The 27,496-nt window shown below is 44.4% G+C and overlaps 1 protein-coding gene across 1 annotated transcript in view; it reads right to left on the reverse strand.

The window, feature by feature from the left end:
- Positions 1 to 27,496, reverse strand: part of PCNX2 (pecanex 2) — a 224,881-nt gene that overhangs the window by 121,661 nt on the left and 75,724 nt on the right. The window contains exons 16-17 of the mRNA XM_073338102.2: positions 3,808 to 3,917; positions 1,267 to 1,363 (exon numbers count right to left, since the gene is read on the reverse strand). Coding sequence (XP_073194203.2) covers positions 1,267 to 1,363; positions 3,808 to 3,917 — 207 coding nt within the window. The remainder of the gene's footprint in view (positions 1 to 1,266; positions 1,364 to 3,807; positions 3,918 to 27,496) is intronic.

Below are 27,496 nucleotides of genomic sequence, written 5' to 3' on the forward strand. Positions count from 1 at the left end.
TATATAAACTGGAGGAAACCCAAACAGAGGAAGAAAGGAAGGTACAGCATTAGGAGGCCCTTGTAGCAGCCAGTAAAAACAGCCTGTGTTTCTGGAAAACAATATGAGATGTCAAATGTGTGTAGTGGAAATGTGCAGCTGACAAGCACCATGTGAAACCAATTCCCTGGCAGAAAAGAGCACCAAGAAACAAATTCCACCACAAAAAAAGGACCAAGACACAAAGGCCCTGTCTACATTACTAGTACAGCCAGGCCAGAGTGCTACAGTGGAACACAGTTATCCCATTTTCCTAGTTACATGGTTCCAGTCTGCAATATAGTCAGGACCTTAACTGCGTTTTTGACCGGATCCTCATCTGCACTCTGAAATGAAATGGTTGTAACCAGTTCAAGGGATGGCCATATTGTTAACCGGGTCAGTCCCCTGACATGGTTCAACTTGTAGAATAGATGAGGTCAGCCTGTACACTTGCCCCAGGCAATGAACAATAAGTGGAAGGGATGTGTGGGTTATAAAATCAGAAGAAAATTATGCCTCCCACTATACCTACAATACAGTCAACCAGTTTATAGAAATCAATTGACAGTGGATTGTGCCCATAAGCTACATACCAAAAACACCAGAGTATGTAGCCAAGCTTTATAATAAATACTTTATATCTTTGCTTAGAAGCCTCCCTCCATTAATAGCCATACCTCCACTATGCAATTTAACCAAGTAAAATAATTAAGTTTAGCAGAAGCTGTGGCTTCTACACCAAGCAGTAAAGTAGTATATTTTCCATACACTCCTTAAACACTACTTACTCTCACAGATGCTTACACTTTAGGGATTATCTAGCTCCCTAGTGCTTCGAGATGGCCATTATGGATGCTGTGCTGAGGAGAAGGAAAGGTTTCTAGCTGCTGGGAAGCAGGGCAATTTAGAACTTTGGATGGAATCAGCCACACCTTAAACCCTTCTGGGAACCCCATCCTTGCCAAGCCTGAACTCTTGAGGTCTCCCCCTTCCCCTGAGTATCAGTCACCAATACTCTCCTAAGGCCATGTCTACAGTGGCAGAGTTTTTTCGCTGAAAATGTTGTCGACGATCAAAAAGCGCTAAAAGAAAATGGTTGTTGCATGTTCACACTGTCTTCCTCTGTCGGCAGAGCGCATCCACACTTGAGGTAGTAGCATTGACAATTGAGCATGGTTAAGGGATTCCACATGGGTGGATTGCAGGTTTCCAGTACATAAAATAAATAATTTTAAAAAGCCTTACCACTGACTCTCTCATCTTCTCTGGGAGTGGATCTGTTGATGAATCTCTCAAATTTTGACGTAGAGAGTGAGGAAAAAATTTACATTGAATAAGGGATCTATTAAAAAAAAGATTTGTTAGAATATAGTAGTTCTGAATAACAGCTTTTCAGCGAATGGGGTTATATGCCATTAGTAAGGGGAGAAGAGACATTTTAGAGCCCAACTTTACCCTTACATACATATATTCTATTGTTGATAGCAGGAGATTGCTATAGAAAAGCTGAAAATCTGACCAGGGCAGTGTCAGCTTCCTCACCAATAAGGAAGTGTAGTCTAGAATCAGCACAGTAGCATTAATTGGGAAGGGACCACATGAGAGGATAGTTCAGTTCCATGCTCTTTCTAATCTTTGACCACTAATGAGGATGCTGGCAAGGGGGCTCTTTAGTGCCACTTCTGATGTCAAACACTGATATTACAAAGGGTAAAATGCTCATCTCAATAAAAATTACATGTTCATCCTCATTTTAGTTTTACAAAACACCTTCTCCTTCATCTTAAAACTTATGCCGGAGGCCATCCCTTAAATACTGTTTCCAATCCCCTAAACTCCATTTAGTTAAATTCAGTCATTAAAAGATATCTTAAACCTCTTTTTAGGGATTATACATTTTAATCTTGATTATACAATGAATACTTGATGTTGTTGTAGAATCAGAAACTCATATTTTAATCTCAGACAAGACATTTAACAATTATTTGAACTACTGAGAATTTGATTAAGGTCGTTAGAAGATTAGAAACTAGATTTAAAAGGTGGCCAAACAATGAATTCAGGGATTCAAAACATCTTATTTAAAACAAAAGATAAGAGTTTTTGTTTAATTAAAGATACTAATGGACTGTGAATTATATCCTGAGGAAAATACACATTTAAAATCTAAAGAACTCATTCTTGAGTGCTTATTTGGTATTTTTCTGTGTGTATTTTACACAAAAACTGAATAAGCCCTCCTGTGTGTAATGGTACTTCACCCCACAACCATTTCTGTATTCTATAACATCCTGTAGAATGAGTTATATGTCACTCATAGTGGACCTAATCCAGAGCCCATTGAAAGGACTGGAAAGATTCAATGAGTATTGGATTAGGCTACAGGAAAGTAAGTGGAAGCACTTCTTACTGCACTTCCACCGCACACAGAATACAGCAGCATGTAATTATCTAACTTATCTGTCCCCAGGGATCATGAGGATGATGACAGGATTTACATAAACCACACTGAAGAATTTAAGAATTTCAGTTAATGCCACAGCTCCTTTTCACCTTCCTTCCCATTCCTGTTTCCTCCCCTGCGTAGAATGACTCCCCATTGTCTCCCTCAGTATTACCTGGCTCTCTCTGTGAATGCCCAAAAAAGGCCCCCACCAAGATGGCAGGGGGCCCCATGTTTCTAGCTGCACCTCTGCTTCTGTCAGCCCAACCTTCAGATCATCGTGTTGCTTTTTCTACACTGGTTCTTCACAGTCCCTGGATTCAGCTTTAAATGCTTACTACCTTGAAGAGCAGTTAACATCAGTGGAGAGGCAAAGGTAATGGAACTGACATGACAAAAGAGTTGTGATCAGGTCATGCTTCCCAAGGGTCAGAAACTCTTCCTCTTGCTTCTTATAGTGCTTTCTAATGCATCTCCCCAAACCCTGATAATTAGCCTGTCCCCAGGTGGCATCCATTGGAGATTAGCTGGTTCCATAAGGGTTAATCATATAATTCCCAGACAGCAAAATCTGACCCAAATAACTTAGTACTGATGAAAAGTACCAGATTTATTGCCCTGGTGGTTGAAGCCCATTATGCATTTACCGAACTGATACACCATGGGCAGCAAGTGTGAACACTTCCCATTTCATCAAAGTATTTTGGGTACCCTGTGATGAGAAATTGAATAGCTTGGTTTCTGTTTATTCATTCATTGTTCTTTCTGCTAAGACAACTGACAGTGGCACCATTTACTGACAAATCTGCTGGTAGTTTTGCAATGGAGACAGCTGGCTACTGGAATGGACCAAGACCAAAATATATTTCATACAAGCTACCAAACTAAGGACACTACCTTTCAGCCACTGACAATAGTCTTTGGCCCTGATCCAGCAAATACTTCACTTTATGATTGTACATCATCTCATTGATTTCAATGGGACTACTCATGGTAGTACACTTATGCACATACATGAACTTCTGCAGGATCAGTACCTTATTTTGTACCAGTTATCTAGAGGTAAATGTGTATCTTATTGCTAGTCCTTGAGATATCCAGTCCCTTTCAAAAAAGAATGTTTTCTAAAACACTGGTAACAATAACCATAAAAGCCCTCCTTTATCATACTTTTTCAGTATGTTTCTTCCCAGTGAGACCCAAGTTTACACAACCAACTTTGTCAGAAGATGTCCCAAGTTACCGAATTCAGAAATCACCCTCTCCAGACTTAAATATCACCCTGTGCAATAGTCTACATGCCATATAATATAACCAATAAAAAAAGTTTGCTGACAACTTACATAAGTACAGATGGATCACTGCTTTGCCTACTAAGATGATAAGAAAGTGCAACTAAAAGGCCACAGAAAGCAGAGAACAGTGCTGGAATGTGTCGAGCATCCCATGGTTCCTAATGGGAAGGACAAAAAGGAGAATACTTTTATGTTAGGAATGCAAAACTTACTTTTTAAAGGAAGCTAAATCCTATATAGAGTGGAGATCTACAGTACTCAATACATCCTATATCAAGGAGTTGTAGTTCTCTCATTACACAATCTATTATTGTGAGAATAGCTGAGATGTTACAGACATACTTTAGAATTATACAAACGATATACAAAAATATCTCCATAATCAGCAACTAGAAAAGAAACTAGAAAACACATGAAAAGCAGAATTTTTTACCTCTAACTAAAAACCAGAGGCAAAATTTATAATCCTCATTAAAAGAACAAATTAGAGATGTGCATAAAATAAATTGCATTTTATTTGCTAAACCTTAAAATCAAAGATTGTTTACTCAACCTTCGGCAAGCTTTCTCAATAGCCTGCATAGAATCATAGAATATTAGGGTTGGGAGAGACCTCAGGAGGTCATCTAGTCCTACCCCCTGCTCAAAGCAGGGCCAATCCCCAACTAAATCATCCTAGCCAGGGCTTTGTCAAGCCGGGCCTTAAAAACCTGTAAGGATAGAGATTCCAACACCTCCCTAGGTAACCCATGCAAGTGCTTCAACACCCTCCAAGTGAAATAGTTTTTCCTAATATCCAACCTGCACCTCCCCCACTGTAACTTGAGACCATTGCTCCTTGTTCTGTCATCTGAGAACAGCTTAGCTGCATTCTCTTTGGAACCCCCCTTCAGGTAGTTGAAGACTGCTATCAAATCCCCCCTCACTCGTCTCTTCTGCAGACTAAATAAGCCCAGTTCCCTCAGCCTCTCGTCACAAGTCATGTCCCCCAGCCCCCTAATCATTTTCTTTGCTCTCTGCTGGTCTCTCTCCAATTTATCCACATCCTTTCTGTAGCAGGAGGCCAAAAACTGGACGCAGTACTCCAGATGTGGCCTCACCAGTGCCGAATAGAGGGGAATAATCACTTCTCCCAATCGGCTGGCAATGTTCCTATTAATACAGCCCAATATGCCGTTAGCCTTCTTGGAAACACGGGCACACTATTGACTCATATCTAGCTTCTCGTCCACTGTAATCCCCACGTTCTTTTCTGGAGAACTACTGCTTAGCCAGTCGGTCCCCAGCCTGTAGCGGTGCATGGGATTCTTCCATCCTAAGTGCAGGACTCAGCACTTGTCCTTGTTGAACCTCATCAGATTTCTTTTGGCCCAATCCTCCAATTTGTCTAGGTCCCTCTGGACCCTATCCCTCCCCTCTAGCGTATCTATCTCTCCCCCCAGCTTAGTGTTATCTGCAAACTTGCTGACAGTGCAATCTATCCCATCATCCAGACCGTTAATGAAGACGTTGAACAAAACCAGCCCCAGGACCCACCCCTTGGGCACTCTGCTTGATACCGGCTGCCAACTAGACATTAAGCCATTGATAACTACCCGTTGAGCCCGACGATGTAGCCAGCTTTCTATCCACCATATGGTCCATTCATCCAGCCCATACTCCTTTAACTTGCTGGCAAGAATGCTATGGGAGACCATATCAAAAGCTTTGCTAAAATCAAGATATATCACATCCACCACTTTCCCCATATTCACAGAGCCAGTTATCTCATCATAGAAGGCAATCGGGTTGGTCAGGCATGACTTGCCCTTGGTGAATCCATGTTGACTGTTCCTGATCAGCTTCCTCTCCTCCAAGTGCTTCAGAATGGATTGCTTGAGGACCTGCTCCATGATTTTTTCAGGGACTGAGGTGAGGCTGACCGGTCTGTAGTTCCCCAGATTCTCCTTCTTCCCTTTTTTAAAGATGGGCACTATATTTGTCTTTTTCCAGTCGTCCAGGACCTCCCCCAATCGCCACGCATTTTCAAAGATAATGGCCAATGGCTCTGCAATCACATGAGCCAACTCCCTCAGCACCCTCGGATGCGTTGCATCTGGCCCCATGAACTTGTGCATGTCCAGCTTTTCTAACTAGTCCTTAACCTGTTCTTTCACCACTGAGGGCTGCTCACCTCCTCCCCGTACTGTGCTGCCCAGTGCAGCAGTCTGGGAGCTAAGCTTATCTGTGAAGACTGAGGCAAAAAAAGCATTAAGTACTTCAGCTTTTTCCACATCATCTGTCACTAGGTTGCCTCCCCCATTCAGTTAGGGTCCCACACTTTCCCTGACCTTCTTCTTGTTGCTAACATACCTGTAGAAACCCTTCTTTTTATCCTTCACATCCTTTGCTAGCTGCAACTCCAATTGTGCTTTGGCCTTCCTGATTACACCCCTGCATACTCGAGCAATATTTTTATACTCCTCCTTAGTTATCTGTCCAAATTTCCACATTCGCTATTCTTTCTGCACATCGGGATGTTTTTTTCCTGTGCCCTCAATAATGCTTCTTTAAAATACTGCCAGCTCTCCTGGACTCTTTTCCCCATCATATTAGCCTACCAGGGGATCCTGCCCATCAGTTCCCTGAGGGAGTCAAAGTCTGCTTCTCTGAAGTTCAGGGTCTATATTCTGGTGCCCACCTTTCTTCCTTTTTTCAGGATTCTCAACTCAACCATCTCATGGTCACTGCTGCCCAGGTGGCCACCCACTTCTACTTCCCCTACCAATTCTTCCCTGTTTGTGAGCAGCAGGTCAAGAGGAGCATGGCCCCTAGTTGGTTCCTCCAGACAGAGAGATATGCCAAGTTCTGTAGGCTATGGTAATGTAAACAGCAACATGCAAACAAAAAATGCAGGCATGAACAACGCTCTTGCAAGGATCAAACACTCTTAACATTATTATTTATTATTAGAAGGGGTAAAACAGTGGTTGCCATTGTTAAGGCTCAGCTCCAGCATCCACTTTCAGTTGTTCCTAACTTTCTAAAAAAACTGCTCTTTGGGCTAAAATTTTCCATGTTTATTTTCAACTCAGAATATTCGTGGAAACTTTGATGATAATTAATTGATGACCAGTATCTTAAAAATGGCTCCATCAAATACATACTTCATAATATGACTGAGTCATAATCTGCGTCTGACACAGTGCAGCTACACACTTCCCCATACATGTGTCTTATGTCAAAGCCACAACTGACCCTTGGGTGTATAACTTCTTTTCCAAAATTGAAATATATTAAAGAGCCTTGCAATTTCAAAACTACTTTATACTGTATGAGACATAACTCCTTCCCCTTCCTAGTATTAAATAAACCCTAGATGATCATACATATTCTTTTACATGACTTCAATAGTCCATTATGTAATGCACCTCTCTGTTCTTAGCCTGTCCCCTCTTCTGCAGCTAGTTACCTCTTTACTGCTCTTCAGAATTAAACTACACAGCAATCAGGGAAAACACATTCTATGCCAATGCGGTATGTTTTACAAAAAGTGTAAAGAACCCATATCCATTTTGTCATTTTCCTTCCTGGCTTATGATGTCTGGTAGAGCTCTAAATTAAAAAAGCTGAAAGAACAACATAGTCAATAATTGGACAATGATTCTTCTCCCTGGGGGGAAAGGAATGACAGGTTTCACTCCTGGATGGTGATGTTATCTGTCATTCCGGAGAGGGAGTTTGTATTCCTAGTTGCCTTCATTCTGTTTAGGTGATGTCTTGCTCTTTCATTCCATATACAATTTTGACTTTGATCCACACACACAAATAGTGGTTTTTAAAGCAAGTGAAATGCAGGTGCAGGGTTAAGGATGAAAGTGATGAGTTAAATAAACACTGAGGCTGAAAGAAAAAAAAATTCTGTTTCATCAGAGGTTCACCTACTCCCAAAATAACCAATTAAGAGGTGGATAAGAGCTTTTCTGGAATTTAAAAGTTTGTTGCCCTAGAAATAAAAAACATTTTTTAAAAAAAGTTAGGCATAGTAGAAGTATCCAAACAAACAAAAAAACCACTTTCTCATGTCATTTGTCCCCTTTTTTAAAAGAAAAGGCTTCTTAAGCCTGATACACCTTTACGTTTCAAAGGTACTTTGTAGTAAATCCTGCTCCCCACTCAACGCCAGAGAAGGTCCTGCACATGGTAGAATCACTGTGGTAACATGTAGTAATCAGGGTTGTTTTGATTCGGAACATCCCCCTCATCGCAGATAGCTAGTGCAGGCTGCTGCTACCACACCAGGAGTGAAAGTATAAAGGCTGCAAGAGTTGCTTGGTCACTGGCTGCAGTGTAGCTGGATGCTGAGACAAGCACCCGTTGTGTAAGACGTGATGTATAGGTTCTGAGTTTTAACCCTAACCCTATATATTTTAGCAATGCATGTTGAGAAGTGATTTTGCAACCACTTATAATTTTATCATCATTCAGCCATTTTTGTCCCTGCCCCATCCTAGACACACAGTACTCTGAGCACAATTTACAGGGCAGGTTTTGAAATTCAGCTGTTTTTTATTCCTTTACTTTTAAAGACATGGTAATAATAAGTGGGAAAAACCCCACTCCTCATTCTTGTGAAATATTTACCTCTTGGCTGAGATCTTACAAGGCAAACTTTAGCCAAAAATAATTTTTCTGAAAGTTATGAGCAAGTGGAACCCCGTGGTTGTAACAAACTTCTCCACAAATTTAACCATAGTATTTTGGTACCAAGTGTATTCTATTTTCAATGAACACTAATGATTGAGGACTGTGAGTTACCCTAGGAGCATTTATTATGTTCATTCGTCCATTTATGTCAATCCAGAAGTAAGAATCATAATGTTGATTTATTTAGATGATTTGTTGATGGCAGAAAAGTTATTAGAGTGAAGGGAGGAGCTCCCCATAAACTTCTGCAAAGCTACCTCATTGTTCTCCTTCAAAACCTTTCTTTTCTCTCCTGTTCCATGGTGCCTACAAAAAAACTTGGCAACAGTTAAGCCACTTGTGGGCTGAAACCGCTGCCTATTATGCTGACTAACATGGTCTCACTGTTTCTTTATAATCCCACCTGGCTGTATACATCTGTTGTCTCTTCTCTTATATTTCAACTGTAAGCTCCTTGGGGCAGGGACTGTCTTTTTTTTGTTCTGTGTTTGTACAGTGCCTAGCATAATGGGGTCTTGGGTCCATGACATGAGCCCTTAGATGCTACTGTAACACAAATAAATAAATAATACATTGTACTGAATTTGCACTGAGCCCTTGCTGACATCTTTGTAGTTGTCATAAATCTCAAAAACATTATAAGGATCCCAAAAAGTATCCAAAAATGGTAACACTTTTTATATTTATAAACCTTGAAAACAGCCAGTGTTAAAAATGAAGTTTCCATGTGCTTGGTTTGACCTAAGTTTCAGCTAGTTTTCAATTTACTAGTTACAAAACTCTAAAAATAGGGGGTTAGACAGGAATTGCTGAAAGATTTTTCCATTCAACTTTACTATGTGGCACTGTACAGTAATATACTCATTCTCTAACACATAAAACTAATCTTGGACCTTCTCGACTTCTACAAACAGGTTTCTGCAAACACATTTTACTATTCTTTTTGTTAAATCCAGAAGATATTATTTTCATCACCAGTGAAAAACACTGAAATACAACAAAAGATGGGTTTTTGGACACGGATATGGTTATAAATAACTTACTGCTCATTGCAAAGCATAGTATTTGACGACCCTCTCCAAAATTTACATCCTTAATAGCTCTTCCCTGGACCCCAAGGGTCTCTAAATTGGGAAGTATATGAATTGATGAACCTGTCTCCAGAAATCTGCTTGAAGTATTTTATGTGGTTGAAATAAAACTGTGCAATAAGCCTATAATTCTATATTTGCTCCCTTACTCATCTGGGAATTCTATGTATACACGAGGGTCCATTCGGTCTTGTTTGAAAACATTTTGGGGGCAGTTCTAGCTGTCTGAAAGGGAGCTTTGCATTCTATATTTTGCCACGGTAGAACTTTAATTAGCACAAATATATACCAAATTATTAGTGCATGGATGAAGTTAGTGTTCTTAAAAAGCACGTATCAAGAAGCACTGCTCCACTCATTATTATGACTGCTGAGTTTGGGCCTGAATCAGACTACAAATCAAACTATACTAATTCTAAGATGTTCTGAATGGTGCTTAGAATAGGCACTGAAATTTAGAAACTGCCTACCAAAAGCCACAGGTAAATTATTTTTTAATATTTGATTCCAGGCATACAGCATAGCTACTTACATACGGATTATACACTTCTGATGAAGACAATTTGCAATTATCTAGAGATGGAACAGGCCACCCATGCCACTTATAAAATGAGTACATTTACTTCAGATTAATATTTTTTCCTAGATCCAATATCTCTTTTTTCCCATGATGATTAAGATAACCCATAAGTTCCTTAAACAATTAAAAGAAACTATAGAAAAATTAATTTGGATCTTAATAACTTGGATTAATTTGGATTTAATAAGCCACAAATCAAAGTCAGTGGCTATGTGGTGCAAATAGGGTTAATTTTAAATCAGGGGTTGGCAACCTACGGCACGCGAGCCAATTTTTAATGGCACGCTGCTACCTGCTGGGGACAGCAGCATGCAATTAAAAATCCTGCCCAGCCCACTCTTCTCCGCCCAGCGCTCTCTCCTTGCAGGGCGGGCAAGCTTCCCCCTCCCCTCACCTCTTCCCCCAGTGTGCAGGGTTCCTGCCCCTCCTTCTCTCCCTCCCTGCGGCCGATCAGCTGTCAGCCCTTACTACGAAGTGGGAGAGGGAAAAGCAGAGCCGCAGTGTGCTCTCTGCTCCAGGGACATTGGGGAAGGGGGTGGAATCGGCATATCCCCTCCAGCTCCCTGCCGTGAGCTGCTCAGGGCAGGGGGCTGGGAGCACCCCAGCCCACACTGCCAGCCCTCTGCCCTCACCCCTGCACTCCCCACACACCTCAGCCTCATGCCCTGACCCCTGAACTCCCCACAACCCCAGCCCTGACTCTGGTACCCCCCACACATACCCAGCCCTCCAGCCCCCTGCCCTGATTCCTGCACCCTCCTCACACACCTCCAGCCCCCTGCCCTGACTCCTGCACCCCCCACACCTCATGCCCTGACACTTGCACCCCCACATCCACATCCCCACCCTGAGCACCGAACGGGAGCTCCTGCACACGCACACCCACATTCCCACCTACACCTCTCACACCAAATGGGAGCTGCCCAGGTAAGCGCTCCACTCCCAAACCGCCTGCCCCAACCCAGAGCTCCCTCCCTCATTCTAGCTCCTGGCCAGACCCTACACCCCAACCCCCAGCCTGCTTCTTCACCCCCAGCCCTGTTCTCAGTGCACTCCCACCCTCATCTCAGTGCAGAGAGAGGAAGAGAATGAGCCAGAACCAGGGAGAAAGTAGGTACCTACTCGATGTGGACAGGGCCGGGACCCCAGACTGGCAGCGGGGCTGAGAGGAGCCGGCAGCCGGGACCCTGGCTGGCAGGAGCTGGCGGACGGACCCCCAGACCAACAGCAGGCTGAGCTGCTCAGCCCACTGCTGGTCTGGGGTCCCGGCCGCCGGCCCCACTCAGCCCGCTGCTGGTCTGGGGTCCTGGCTGCCAGCCCCTTGCCAGCTGGGGTCCCAGCCGCCGGCCCCGCTCAGCCCGCTGCTGGCCTAGGTGAACGGAACCCCAGGCCGGCAGCGGGCTGAGCGGGCCAGCAATGTAAGATCAGCATTTTAATTTAATTTTAAATGAAGTTTCTTAAACATTTTGAAAACCTTGTTTACTTTACATACGACAACAGTTTAGTTATATAATATATAGACTTATATAGAGAGACCTTCTAAAAAACATTAAAATGTAGTATTGGCATGCGAAAGCTTAAATTAAAGTGAATAAATGAAGACTCGGCACACCACTTCTAAAAGGTTGCCGACCCCTGTTTTAAATTGTTGGATGTCAAGTCATTTATTTAAAAAATTACTAAAAATATTTAGTTGAGCACAACAAGAAATCGTAGGCCAGGTCTTACTAATTTACTGAGTTTACTGCCAACTCAAAGATGTGGCTCCCACTATTTTACTTGCATGGATTTTTTGGTTTTGTTTTTTACAGTCGTTAGAGAACCATCAGTATTGAGACCAAGCAAAATAATCAGAATTATTAATCATGGCTATTTTATTATTAAGGAAAAGTAAACATTAAGCATTAAGCCTAATGATAAAATAGTTATGTCCGTTACAATCTCTTCTGTACGTCTATCTGTGGAGAGCTTTTACCAGAGATTACACCCTTAAGTGTGAAATGCTTCTGGGGGCATTCTTTCTTTGGTAAGTTAAGACTAAAGTATCTTGTTTCCTACAACTATTGTGAAATGCTGTCTTAAGTATCTTGGGGCTTGTCTACACAGAAGGATAATACCTCTATAGGGGTGTCATTTCTAAAGCGCACTAATCTGTTGTGCATTCACTGGTCTGTGTGAACCCTGCTGGTGTACTTTAACACAGTGCTGTTTGAAACAGTATTACATTGAAGTGCACTAGGGAACATTTAGTGTGCACCAGCAGAGCCTACATACACCAATTAATGCACAACACATTAGTTCTCTTTAGAAATCACACCCCTGTAGTGTGCATTACTCCACCGTGTAGACAAGCCCTTATTAGATAATTTAAAACTGTTTATGTATGGGCAACAGAATTTGTCTAATGGCAGGTGGATGCTGTTAGTTATTCTAAATAACCAGACAATTTACAGTTGGGCAAAGTAAGCAATCTTAACTAAATCCTATGCAATTGAAGAAAATATTTAAATGTGTTACTTAGAAGAAGCCATTTAAGGAGCTGTTTTAAAACAGGCCAATTATGAATATTAAGAATTTTAAATCCAACTTAATCCCATTATTTCTCTGTTTACCAATGTTTAGTCCCTGTCTCATCTCCAGGAATACTTGGTCTAACCATTTGGTGATTAACAGGAGAAACTGTTAATATTTTAAATTATCACAGCATTTCCATATCCTAACAAAATTATAAGACATTTTAAATCTAATCCCTTGGCAGTATTTTGGTTAATTTTCTCTCACCAATCCATGTTGAAATCTTGGGGAGGTTTCTTTGGTTTGGTTTCTTCTTGAGTCTTTTCTGTTCTTCTAAGCTCTTTGTAGTAGCTTGTTTTTAGAGACAGGCAGGATGAGTTGTGGAGTGCTTGCTGTTTAAGCAGGGTAGCAGAGGTGCTCACTTCAGAGTTTTTTTATACTTTTCTCTTTCCTATTTCCATGAAATTATAGAAAAATTACCTCTTCCAAGCTTGTTTAGATTCAAATTGGTTCCTAGAATTTCTTCATTGGCTCCATACCACCAGGGTTAGCTTAGGTGACACTTTCAGCTCCTGAACATGCAGTCTATTTAATGAATATGCAACATTTCTAATTACCTTTGTTCTGCATGTAGCAGAAAAATCCCAGATAATCTTTTGAAGTTAGAAGTTAAATTTTTCCTTACTTTCAGTCCATTTTTGAAATCTTTCTTCTATTTTATTAGAGTTCAACAAGAAATGAAATTCTGTTTCCAAAAAGTCCAAACACTCCTATTCTTCATATGAAAGTTTTTAGTTCTCAAAACAGTCATCCTACATTAAATAACTCTTAGAAAGTCAGTAGTTTAAAAAGTTATTTAAGAAGTTGTTGATTCTTTTATAACAATTTTTGGAGAAATGATTCTTCAGGTCTTTCTGTGTTGGTTGAGAGGGTTGCTTGTACAGTGCCAGTAATTAATTAATTCCCCCTTAATATAAATACTCTATAATTAAATGGTTTCTTACATTAGTAACTAGCTCAGCAAGGTCATTAAATTCTAAGCATTTTACTATTAGCAATGAAACTAGGAAATTATATTAGGAGCTTTGCACTTAACTAACATACTTGCAAATATTCCAATCAAAATTATTTCCCATTTCAATATTTAAGAACTAAACAAAAATTTAAAATATTTCCAACTATATACATTTTTCCTTGAGGTTTTTAAGAGACAAGCAGAAGTTTTTCTTTGAAAAGAAAGGTTGGAGGAGCTTCATATAGGTCCACTTTACCCCTAGGCTTTATGTTTGATAAGGCTCTTCAGTAACTCTTCTCTTTGACATCCATTTTGTGTGTATTAGTTGCAGTCTTTACAATTAAAATGCCTATCAAATATATTATACACCGTACCAATCACGACAACCAAGCTTACATCCATTTCTCAAAACATAGTATAAAAAAATTCATAGAGAAAATTAAAGCAAGTTTAAAATGAAGCTTTTCTGAATTTGTCTAAAAGCTCTTTGGGGTAATAAACATGGTTTTATGGCGAAGGAGAGGTTATCTTCCTGCCATTTGCTTGTCCCTGGGGACAGAAAGCAGAAACCTTCTGCAATTTCTTTCAGCCAGCCTGAACATTTTATAAAAAATGGTTACTTACCTCTTGTAATTGTTGTTCTTCGAGATCATGTCCATTCCAATAGGCGTGTACATGTGCCGCAAGCACTATCGCCAGAAGCTTTTCCCTAGCGGTACCCGTCGGGTCGGCTGTGGAGACCCCTAGCGTGGCGCCTTCATGGCGGTGTATATATGTCCCTGCCGACCCGCTGCCTGCTCAGTTCCTTCTTGCCGGAATACTCCGACAGCGGGTAGGCAGGTGGGATTTGGAATGGACATGAGCAACGCATCTCGAAGAACAACAGTTACGAGAGGTAAATAGCTGGTTTTTCTTCTTCGAGTGATTGCTCATGTGCATTCCAATAGGTGACTTCCAAGCAGTTACCCCGGGGGAGGGGTCAGAGTTCACCTAATAGCTGAGTGCAGGACTGCCCTACCAAACCCAGCATCATCCCTCGCCTGCTGGGTAATGGCGTAGTGAAGGTGTGGACTGAAGACCAGGTTGCCACCTTGCAGATGTCCTGGATAGGGACCTGCACCAGGAAAGCTACAGACATTTCCTGCGCTCTGGTAGAGTGCGCCATAATCAGCGGGGCTGGAACTTTAGCCAGGTCATAGCAAGTCCTGATGCAGGACGTCATCCGTGACGAGATGCGCTGTGATGAGATCAGGAGCCCCTCATTCTTTCTGCAATAGCAATAAAGAGCTGTGGTGACTTATGAAACAGCTTTGTGTGTTCAATGTAAAATGCTAAGGCCCGTCTAACGTCCAAGGAATGGAACATGCGCTCCCTGTTAGTGGCATGGGTTTAGGGATGAACACAGGTAAAAATATGTGCTGGCTCACATGAAACTGGGAGACAACCTTAGGCAGGAACGCAGGGTGGGGGCGTAGCTGCACCTTGTCTTTATAAAATACCATGTAAGGCGGTTCGGAGGTCAGTGCTCTGAGTTCAGATACCCTTCTAGCAGAGGGTATAACCACCACGAAAGCCACCTTCCAAGAAAGGTAGGAGAGAGAGCAAGTAGCCATGGGCTCAAAAGGGGGCCCCATGAGAGAGGATAGGACCAGGTTGAGTTCCTGGGGCGGGGGGGAACGAGCCGAGGTACTGGAGGATAAAGTCTGTCGAGGCCCTTAAGAAACCTGCTCACCATGGGATTACCAAACCCTGATCCCCTCCCCGTTCCCAGGTGGAAGGCCAAAATGGCCGCAAGGTATACCCTTAGGGATGATATTGCTAATCATTGGTGCTTGAGATCTAAAAGATAGTCCAAAATAAGGGGAATTGGGGCTGATTGTGGCTCAGTTCCCCTTTGTTGAGACCAAATGGAGAAACGCTTCCACTTAGCCAGGTACGTGGCTCAAGTGGAGGGTTTCCTACTCCCCAGCAGGACCTCCCTAACCGAGTGCGAGCACTGAAGCTCAAGAGGGTTCAGCCATGGAGCGTCCACGCCATGAGGTGGAGTGACTCCAGGTTGGGGTGCTGTAGACGGCCGTGGTCCTGTGAAATTAGGGTTGGACAGAGAAGGAGCGCTACTGGTCTGTCCACTGAGAGGTTCAGTAACATGGTGAACCAGTGCTGGCGGGGCCACGCTGGCACTGTGAAGATTAAGGAAGCCGTGTCCTGACAAGTGTATGAGGGGGAATGGCAGGAACATGTACAGCAGGTGATCTGTCCATGACAGATGAAAGGCGTCTGCGGTGGAGCCTGGGCTGTGGTTCAGGAAGGAGCAAAATCTCTGGCACTTCCTGTTGCTCCGCATCGTGAACAGGTCCATGTGGGGAGAGCCCCCTGCTCTGGAAAATTGAGTGAGCGACGTCCGGCCTGAGGGACCACTCGTGTCCATGGAACGAGTGACTGAGGCCGTCTGCCAGCTCGTTCTGCACCCCCAGAAGGTGCAACGCCTGCAGGTGTATGGAGTGGGTGATACAAAAGTCCCAGAGCGCCAGGGCTTCCCAACAGAGGGGAGAGGAACAAGCACCATCCTGTTTGTTTATACAGAACATCGCTGCACTATTGTCCATGAGCACTGATACGCATATGCCCTGAAGACAGGCCTGAAATGCTTGGCATGCCAGGCGAACCACCCTGAGCTCCCTCACATTAGCTCTGCATGGGACCAGAGGCCCTGGGTTCTGACGTTGTCCAGATGTGCTCCCCAACCGAGCGCCGAGGCGCCTGTGATAAGGGAAAGCATGGGTTGAGGTTTTGCAAAGGGTACTCCCACACAAACCAGCTGTGGTTGCAGCCACCATTGGAGACAGTGGACAATCTGAGGTGGGAGGGTCACTATGGAGTCCAATAGGTCCCTGCCCGGTCTGTGCACCTGCGCTAACCACGTCTGGAGGGGCCAAAGGCGCAGCCTGGCATGCTGTACCATGTATGTAGAGCCCGCCATGTGCCCCAGTAGTCTCATACAATTCCTGGCCATAGTTGTGGGGAAGCAGAGAAGGGTCTGGATAATGTCCGTGAGCGCTTTGAAATGCAGTTCCGGAAGGAACACCCTTGCACGTGTGGAATCCAAGCAAGGGCCAATGAACTCTATTCTTTGTGTGGGGGTCAATATGGACTTGGGCTCGTTCAATTCAAGTCCCAACCTGTGAAACGTAGCCCAGGCCAGGGATATGTGTTCCACCACCTGTGCTTGGGACTTGGCCTTGATGAGTCAGTTGTCCAAATACGGGAACACCTGCACCTGGCACCTGCAGAGGAAGGCCGCCACTACCATCATACACTTGGTGAACATCCGGGGGGCCACTGGGGGAAAGGCCAAATGGGAGCACCTTGAACTGGTAGTGCTGGCCACTGACCATGAATCTGAGAAAGCGTCTGTGGGCTGGAATAATAGCAATGTGAAAGTATGTGTCCTTCAAGTTGAGGGCAGCGTACCAGTCTCCCGGATCCAGGGAAGGAATGATGGCGGATAGAGAGACCATGCAAAACTTCACCTTTTTCATGTATGTGTTGAGGTCTCGTAGGTCCAGAATAGGCCGAAGCCCACCCTTGGCCTTGGGGATGAGGAAATAGCGGGAGTAGTACCCCTTGCCCCTGAATTCCTGAGGAACCTCCTTTATTGCCCTTAGAGCTAGGAGTGATTGTACCTCTTGTAAAAGGAGTTGCTCGTGAGAGGGGTTCCTGAAGAGGGACAGGGAAGGGGGATGGGAGGGCGGGAGGGAACAGAATTGGATAGAATATTCCACCCCCACCATGCTGAGGACCCAGCGGTCTGACGTGATCTGAGACCAAGCCGGTAGAAGCGGGAGAGTCGATTCACAAAGGGGGGGAACGATCCAAGAAGGCGACTGGGTCGCCTTCCTCATGCGCATCTTCAAAAGTTGGGCTTGGGGCCAGGGGACTGTTTGGTTGAACCCTGGCCTTGGCTCAAGGAGGATTGCGATGGGCACCTCCTGTTATTTCTGCCCCTCCTCCTAGGTGGATCCCGCCTAGGGTGCCCCGGGTAGAAACGGTACGTGGACTGAGGTCTAAAGAGCTTTCTCTGAGGTGCTGGGGTGTGCAGCCCGAGAGACTTCAGTATCGCCCACGAGTCCTTCAGGCTGTGCAGGCGTGTGTCCTTATTTTGAGCAAACAGGCCCTCACAGTCAAAGGGGAGGTCCTGTGTTGTGTTTTGGGCCTCAGGTGTGATCCCCGAAACCTGAAGCCACACACTGCGCCTCACAGTGATGGCAGTGACCATGGTTCTAGCCACAGAGTCCGCTGCATCCAAGGCTGCCTGGAGAGCAGTCCTAGACACAACTCTACCCTCCTCAAGGAGCGCAACGAACTCCCTGTGAGAATCAGCCGGGATTAACTCCTGGAATTTAGCCAGTGAGTTCCAGAAATTAAAAGCGTATCGGCTAAGCTCTGCCTGCTGAGTCGCTACCCGAACCTGGAGCCTCCCAGTCAAATAGATTTTACGGCCAAAGAGATCCAGCTTCTTGGCGTCATGTGACTTAGGTGTGGGGCCTGGTTGACCCTGCCGCTCCTTGTAGTTTGCCGTATCAACCACCAGAGTCCCCAGTTGGGGGTGGGTAAACAGGTGCTCATAGCCCGTTTGCGGCACAAAGTAGCGTCTCTCGACCCCTTTAGCTCTTGGTGGTATAGAGGCCGGGGTTTGCAAGAGCACCTTCGTGGTGTTCTGAATTGTCCTTATGAGGGGCAAAGTTACTCTGGAAGGACCCTCAGGGGTGAGGATGTCCACTATCAGATCTGAGTCCTCCATAACCTCCTCTGCCTGGCGGTTGAGGTTAACTGCTACCCTCCTAAGCAGGTCCTGGTGGCCTTTGGTACCCATTGGTGGTAGAGTGGTGGAGGTGCCCACCACCGCCTCATCCGGCGAAGAGGAGGAAGAGGTTCCCGGGACTGGGTCTTCCTGCCCCTTGGGTTCTCTGGAGGCTGGGCCAGGTACCTTGGAGCACCCCGCGACCGGAGGTTCAGGTGCCACTGACATTGGTAGAGGAGGGGCCGTGCTTGTTTGTGGCCGCTCAACAGCCCTGTCCTGTAAAGGATCCTCAGGGGCCCTAGGGGTGTAGCATGCCATCAACGTCGCTGATGGAGGGGCACAGGGGGCCACCGATACCGGCCTAGATCCCTGACCTTGACCCTGGTGGTAGGCCCAGGGTGTCCAAAAAGGCCATTGCACTGGTCCCTTCCACTGGGGTGGCCAAGTGTCGACTGGTGTCGGTTGTTCCGCTGGCCTACAGTGCCGGGATCGGTGCCGGGACCAGGAGTGGCTGCATCGGGACACAGACAATTCTGCGTCTGACTCTGACGAGTATTCTGTACTCGACCATGGGGGAGCAGAGCCCGACGGTGCCGGGGAGCAGTACCGGGGAGATGGAGATCGGCGCCTCAACATCATGGGCTTCCCCCGATAATGAATCAACGGCGGCGCCACCATCACCGCCGCCAACAGTGCCACCACTGCCATCGCTGTCATGACTGGTGTCGTAATCACCCGCGGTGCCAGGCACGACGCCACAGTCGGTGCTGTCACCGGTGCTACAGGTGGTGCCTGAGTTCGCGAGGCCGGGCCCCATACCTGCGGAGCCAGGTACTGCGCCGTCGTATCAATGAGGTCTCGAGCCACTTCATATGTGTCCGGAGTGGAGGGGAGGTCAAGCTCTTCCTCTGAATCGTCACAGGTAGGAGAGTTCGTTCTCGCCAGACTCAACGGCTCTGTGACTGGGGCCAGAGTCAACGGCGCTGGTTCTTGGGGACCAGACCAAGGGTGTCCTACCAGAGGACGCACCCCACTGGAATCCCCCCTCAGCTTCCTGACAGGGGAATGTCCCCAGTCTAGTTTCTTTTTCTTATGCAGCACTGGGGCTGTGAACGGTGCTGCCGCGAAGCACTGGCCTTCTGGGCCGGAGAGCGGTGCCGGTGCTCCCTGGTGGAGTCCTTCCTCGGTGCCGGGACATCCCGCACTGAGGCCGGTGCGCTAAGCGCCGAGGATGCTGGTGTTGGCTCAGGCTGTGGCTGAAGGGCTGACTCCATCAAGAGGAGCTTCAGGCGATAGTCCTGCTCCCTCTTAGTCCTGGGTCTCAAGCTCCTGCAAATAGGGCACTTATCTGTCTGATGGCCCTCCCCGAGGCACTTGAGACAGGCGGCATGCCGATCACTTGTTGGCATAGGTTTTGCACACCTCTCGCATGCTTTAAACCCCTGCAACCGAGGCATGCCCCGGCGCCAGGGAGAATAAAACGGGGGGAACCCCCAGAAGTAAGCTAAACTAATTTACAACTATTAACAACTAACTAACTATTTACACAGAAACAAGGGAACCACTAGATAAGGCACTTGCAAAAGCAAGAGACTAAGCTGTTGCAACGACCATCACGGGTGGTAAGAAGGAACTGAGCAGGCGGTGGGTTCGCAGAGACATATATACACCACCATGAAGGCGCCACGCTAGGGTCTCCACAGCCGACACGACAGGTACCGCTAGGGAAAAGCGTCCGGCGATTGTGCACGTGGCACTCGCACACACCTACTGGAATGCACATGAACAATCACTCGAAGAAGAACGTAACTAACTAAAACATAGACAGGTAGTGTTATATTTTCTAGCAGCCTGGCTATAACATACTTGTAGCTATATCTTAATATTCAGTAAAAGCGCAAGTAAGTTTGTAAAGGACCTAATATTTAAAAAAATAAGTTATAATCATTTTTGCATCAATTTTGAGGTCTGCCTACCACAGCGGGAACAACACAGAAGAGAGGAATCTGGTGATTCCAAAATATTTCATGGTGTATTATTATTCCTCAAAACAGAATGCTGACGGACTGGTTGCAGAAAGGTAACCAAATAGAATGGTAAAGACGAAAAGTGACACACTGCTAAACCCAGCACTCTGAATAATTGTGGGGAAACAGGAAGATACACCTGAGGGTTTAAAAGAGAATCCTTAAATATTTGGGCACAAGCCAGAGAACAGCTCAAGAGGGCAGAAAACGTCAACAAATCATGCAGTCCCATTCAGATCAATCAGATTCCACATTGGTGAATTTGGCTCTGCATCTCCAAACTGATGAATCCAATATCCAAGAATAAAAACACCTCCTCCAGGAAATAGAGGGAGAACCTCTTCATAGACTGGGTTCTAGGATGGTTAGTAGGACTCTCAATTTCTGTTGATGCTCACAGAACTAACATGTAGAGCAGAAACAAAGAGAGGCTGAAGGGAACATTCATACTTTCAAAAGTAAACAAGTTACCAACCACTTCAAAAGAGAAAGAGAAAGCTCTATAATTGATGCTGTTAGATACGCTAATGAAAGGAATGACCAAAAGAGCCAATGAAACCCTACCTAGGCTACTTAATTTTATAGAAGCCATAGCTAAAAAAGTAAATTAATAAAAGCCAGAAAGAATTGGAATGATGCCTTGCAGAATGATATAGCTAAGTGATGGTGAGGAGGAATAAAAGAAAATGTCCTTGTAACCAGGCAACAAAAACAAGTATTAGCAATCTATGGACTGTGACATTTATGTTCTCACCCCGTAAAATCAATCAAATTAATATACAGTACTCTGAAATATAAAGCTGAGATAGGCAGCTGGTGTCATTTTGCTCACATGATGTGGAAGTGTCACATGGTATAAGATTTATGGAAAGATATTGTGCAGCAGGTGAAGGTTATAATCAAAATAAAATTTTGCCTAGCTAATGAACTCTGTATGTTTGGGGCATTACAAGTTTTTTTAAAAATTATTCAAGGTCACTTAGAACCACCACTCCACTTGGTGGCTTCTGTACGCCAAGTGTGTCAAAAAGAACATTATGACTCAAAATCTTGCTCCCCTCATGAACTTTTCTGCTGATTGATCCAAGGCATATCAATTATTATATAATAATGGTTAAAAAAACATTCAATAGGGATCCACATTGGGGTCAGCTAGTGTGGAACATCTTGCAGGATTAGGGCCTTGAATTCCTGTTATTCCTTTTCGGAGATTTTTCATATTATGACTTTAGGTGTGACCAATTACTCTGAACATTTTTTTTTGTTACTGTTTACTGAACATTTGGGAAATAAAAGGAAAAATCAGGTTAGCTGCAACACAAATGATGTAACTCCTATTCTTTATAACATGCAAAAAAAGTTCTGAAGTGATGGACACATGAAGCCACATACTTCCACCTCTCACTGAGAGAACCAACAGAGAAATTATTTGCAGAAAAGCTAAAATATTATCCAATAATTTTTTTCAGAAAAGTTGACTGACAAGTGGAAGAAGGTTTTTGAACTGGTTAAAACGAAGAATACAAAATGAATTGTTGAATTCCCATGGTGCTCTCAAAGTGAACTTTTACAATTACAGCACAAGGAATCCATGTGAAATTATCCTTACAGCCTAACCAAAACAATGCTGAAATGTGACTGCCACTGAGTTATTGTTCTGGGTATATATATGTTTTCTGTTATTACAGAATGGAAAAATGGAGGTCACTTGCATTGTCTCAAGAACATAAGTTCATAAATGTAGAATGTAACTTCTTGCTCTTCATACTAAAATTGAAAATTATATGGCAGCGTATGCTTTTTAAAAAGTGCCTCAAACACAAAACATGGTGTTAACATTGCTGTTTGAATAATCTTATGTATATATATGCCCTCCACTGTGACAAGACCAATATTTGTTCATTGATTAAGACTTGGCACCCATTCTTTCATTGATTCATAGATTTGAAGGCCAGAAGGGACCATTAGGTCATCTAGTTCTAGTCTGATCTCCTGTATAACACAGGCTACAGAACTTCATCCAGTTACTCCTGTATTGAGACCAATAATTTATATGTTTGGCTAAAGTATATCTTCTCTGACCTTCGCTTTCTTCTTGAGGCTGCTTCTCTGGCTTTACCCCTTTTGCTTGTAGCAAAAACTAAATAATAATAATGACAAGGCATTATACTCTGACCACAAAGTTTTTATGGAAGCCAAAGTTATTGCGCTCGAGGAAGCTTCTGCCATTAATGACGTCGCTCCCTTGTATAAACACTTGCGTAAAGTAACTGATGATAAAGGTCATTCATTCAGTGTGGTATATTCTAGTTCAGGTCAGCTAATCAATGCAGAAGAGTCCACGGCATACTGGAAGGAACATGTCAGTCAGCTGCCAGATGCACCCCCAATTTCTTTGGATCCTGATATTAAGGCTGTGTGATGGGTATTGAAACCCCAGACTGGGCAACAAGGTGTTGAGAAGCTTCTTCTGGCTCAGCCAGCCCCAACCCATCACATCTGCAAGAGATGCACAGACTGGAAGAGGCATTAAAGGGGAGCAGAATGGCTCATTTGTGGGCAGACCAGGGAAGAGAAAGGACCTTTACTTTGCAGCTCCCAAGAAAAGGGCTGAGGGATGGCAGGATCTCTTTCTCAACTGCCGCCTGACGTGCCCTCCCTGAGAGAAAGGAGGACCTGCTTCTATTATATCCAGAGAGGGAGGCATTTCCCCCTCTCATCTACTAACTCATTTTATTTGTGATGATTCCCTCTGTTTTATTTATGGACTACCCCTGAAGGGAAGAGACTCAGCACTGACCTAGCTGGAGGGTCAAGGCATGAGAGGAGGAAGCTGCTGCTCCGAAAGAGAGAGAGAGAGCAGTACCACCCTTCACAGCTATGCCCAGTGAGCTGACCCCCTTCAGAGCCTCCCATGATAGACTGTGAACTTTGGACAATAGCAGGGTAGTAGGCAGTGGCCTAGGGAGGGCAGCCTGAAAGGTACTCCTGGTGTCAAACCCTTCTGTTGCCTTCACAGGGCCCTGGGCTGGAGGCTGATGGAGTGGGAGGGCAAACACTTCCACACCAAAACTGCCCTCCCTCCACATCGAGGGCCTAAGCCCTCACCACTAGGCAACACTCTCCACAAGCCAAGACCAACACAGGCTGCTACTATGTTGACTCATTTCACACAAAATGATCCTGGCAAATTCATTATCCATGAAATCCACAGAGCTGCAAAGAAGCATAAGGGAATTAAGGCAGCAGGAATCTGTAGAATTCCTGCAGAACTGTAAAAAAGTGCTGGACAAGCTATTCTTTTGTGGCTGCAGATGTTGTTCGATTTCGTCTGAAGAACAGAGTCGGTCCTGTCCAGCTGGCAAAAAGGCCTTATTTTACCACTTTGCAAATGTAAAGGCAGCAAATGAGACTGTCATAACTATTGCAACATTACTCTTCTATCCGTCCTGGAGAAAGTTTTTGCTTCTGTCTTGTTGGCCCAAGCCACTGATACCTTAAAGAGCAAGAGAAGACTTCACTCAAAGTCATTCTACAATGGAGTAAATGTTCACAGTGCGCCAGCTTATTGACAAGGCACGAGAATTCAAGTGCCGTGTTCACAAGCATTTGTGGATATCCAGGTCACATTTGACTCCGTTGACAGGGAATTGTTTTGGCCGAAACTCGCAGGCCTCCCTGCAAGTTGTATAGAATGATCCACCTTCTATATGACGACTCCTCAAGTTCTTGTAAACAGGAAAAGAACCACCGGCTTCCAAATTCAGTTGGGCATCCCAAAAGCATGCATTGCCACCCCAGAACTCTTCAATGCTGTCATAGACTATGCGCTTGACCAAACTCTAAGTAAATGCATTTTAGGCATATGTCTTGATAAGGAAGTTAACAATATCGATTTTGCTGACAACATAGTACTAGTTGTCAAATCAATGGATGAGCTAACCGTGGCACTTAAAGCCCTGGAAAGCTCAGTGGTAAAAGTCAGCCTGAAAATTAATTGGGGTAAAACCAAAATACTTTCAGTCAGCAATTTCACACACTTTGCAGGCTCTCGTATCTTGGTGAGTGACCACACAGTTGAGATGGTCAGTGATTTCACCTACCTCAGCTCTTTGTTAATAATATGGACAGCACTGGAAAAGAAGTTGAAGCCCTCACTGCAAAAGCATTGTCAGTAAACGGGTGCCTCATCAAGAACATATTTTGTAACCCAAACACCCTGATTCATAGATTCCAAAACCAGGAGGGACACTGTGATCACTGAGTCTGACCCCCTGTATAACACAAGCCATAGAACTTCCCCAAAACAATTGCTACAGCATGTGTTTTTTAAAATATCCAGTATTGACAGAAAATCCACAATGACCCTTGGTAAATTGTTCCAGCAGTTAATTACCCTCACTGTCAAAAATTCACATCTTATTTCCAGTCTGAATTTATCTAGTTTCAACTTCCAGCCATTGGATCATGTTATGCCTTTCTCTGCTAGACTGAAGAGCCCATTATTAAATATTTATCCCCATGTAGGTACTTATATACTATAACCAACTCACCCTTAACCTTCTCTTTGTTAAGCTAAATAGATTGAGCTGTTTCAGTCTATTGCTATAAGGCAGTGATGGGCAACCTGTGGCCCATCAGGGTAATCCGCTGGTGGGCTGCAAGACAGTTTGTTTACATTGACCGTCTGCAGGCAAGGCTGCTCCCAGCGGCACCAGTTCGCCGTTCCCAGCCAATGGGAACGCAGGAAGAATGGACTTAATGGGGAGACCATTTAGACTATATGGTCTGTCCTGTCTTCTGACAGTGGCCAATGCCAGATGCTTCAAAGGGAATGAACAGAACAGGGCAATCATCCAGTGACCCATCTCCGGTCATCCACTCCCAGCATCTGGCAGTCAGAGGCTTAGGGACACCCAGAGCATAGGGTTGCATGCCTGACCATCTTGGCTAATAGACACTGATGGACCTATCCTCCATTAACTTATCTAATTCTTTTTTAAAATCCAGTTATAGTTTTGCCTTCACAACATCCCCTTGCAACAAATTTCACAGGTTCACTGTGAGTTGTGTGAAGAAGTGTTTCCTTTGTTTGTTTTAAATCTTCTGCCTATTAATTTCATTCGGTGACCCCTGGTTCTTGTGTTATGTGTAGCGTTAAATAATGCTTCCTTATTCCTTTTTCCACCCAATGCATGATTTTATAGACTTCTATCATATTCTCCCCTTAGTCATCTCTTTTCCAAGCAGAACAGTCCCTCTCTTTTTAATTTCTCCTCATAAGGAACTCATTTCTGTTACCCTTCTCTGTACTTTTCCATTTCTAATATATCTTTTTTGAGAGAGACCAGAACTGCACACAGTATTCAGTATAGTGGCATTATGATATTTACTTATTATCTATCCCTATCTAATCATTCTGAGTGGGTCTTCTCTGAACCCTCTCCAATTTATCAACACCCGTCTTGAACGGTGCATGCCAGAACTGGACACAGTATTCCAGCAGTGGTCGCACCAGTGCCAAATGCAGTTAAAAGAACCTCTCCACACTTGCTCGAGATTCCCCTGTTTATGAATCCCAGGATTATATTAACTCTTTTGGCCACAGCATCACTTTAGGAGGTCATGTTCAGCTGATTATCCACCACAAGCCCCACATGTTTTTCAGAGTCACTGCTTCCCAGGACAGAGCCCCCCTCCTGTAAGTGTGGCCGACATTCTTTGTTCCCAAAGCAAGTAAATATAAATGTGTAAATTTTAAACACATATTGTTCATTTGTGTCCATTTTACCAAGCAGATCACTCAATCAGTAACCTGTCCTCTTCATAATTTATCTTTCCTCCAATTTTTGTGTCATCTACAAACTTTATCAGTGATGAGTTTATGTTTTCTTCCAGGTAATTGACAAAAGTGTTAAACAGCAGTGCCAAGAGTCGATCCCTCTGGGACCCCACTGGAAATACACCTGCTTGATGACTATTCCTCACTTACAACTACATTTTGAGCATTATCAGTTAGCCAGTTTTTAATTATTTAATGTCTGCCATCTGAATTTTATACTATTCTAGTTTTTTAATCAAAATGTCATGTGGTACCAAGTCAAACACCCTGACAGAATCATAGAAGATTAGGGTTGGGAGAGACCTCAGGAGGTCATCTAGTCCAACCCCCTGCTCAAAGCAGGACCAACCCCAACTAAATCATCCTAGCCAGGGCATTGTCAAGCCGGGCCTTAAAAACCTCTAAGTATGGGGATTCCAACACCTCCCTAGGTAACCCATGCAAGTGCTTCACCACCCTCCAAGTGAAATAGTTTTTCCTAATATCCAACCTAGACTGCCACCACTGCAACTTGAGACCATTGCTCCTTGTTCTGTCATCTGCAACCACTGAGAACAGCCTAGCTCCATCCTCTTTGGAACCCCCCTTCAGGTAGTTGAAGGCTGCTATCAAATCCTCCCTCACTCTTCTTTTTTGCAGACTAAATAAGCCCAGTTCCCTCAGCCTCTCCTCATAAGTCACGTGCCCCAGCCCCCTAATCATTTTCGTTGCCCGCCACTGGTCTCTCTCCAATTTATCCACATCTTTTCTGTAGCAGGGGGCCAAAAACTGGACGCAATACTCCAGATGTGGCCTCACCAGTGCCAAATAGAGGGGAATAATCACTTCCCCCAATTGGCTGGCAATGTTCCTATTAATACAGCCCAATATGCCGTTAGCCTTCTTGGAAACAAGGGCACACTGTTGACTCATATCTAGCTTCTTGTCCACTGTAATCCCCACGTCCTTTTCTGTAGAACTACTGCTTAGCCAGTTGGTCCCCAGCCTGTAGCGGTGCATGGGATTCTTCCGTCCTAAGTGCAGGACTCTGCACTTGTCCTTGTTGAACCTCATCAGATTTCTTTTGGCCCAATCCTCCAATCTGTCTAGGTCCCTCTGGACCCTATCCCTACCCTCCAGCATATCTATCTCTCCCCCCAGCTTAGTGTCATCTGCAAGCTTGCTGACGGTGCAATCCATCC

This window comes from Lepidochelys kempii, chromosome 3 (assembly GCF_965140285.1).
Source record: "Lepidochelys kempii isolate rLepKem1 chromosome 3, rLepKem1.hap1, whole genome shotgun sequence".
Lineage (NCBI taxonomy): Eukaryota > Metazoa > Chordata > Testudines > Cheloniidae > Lepidochelys > Lepidochelys kempii.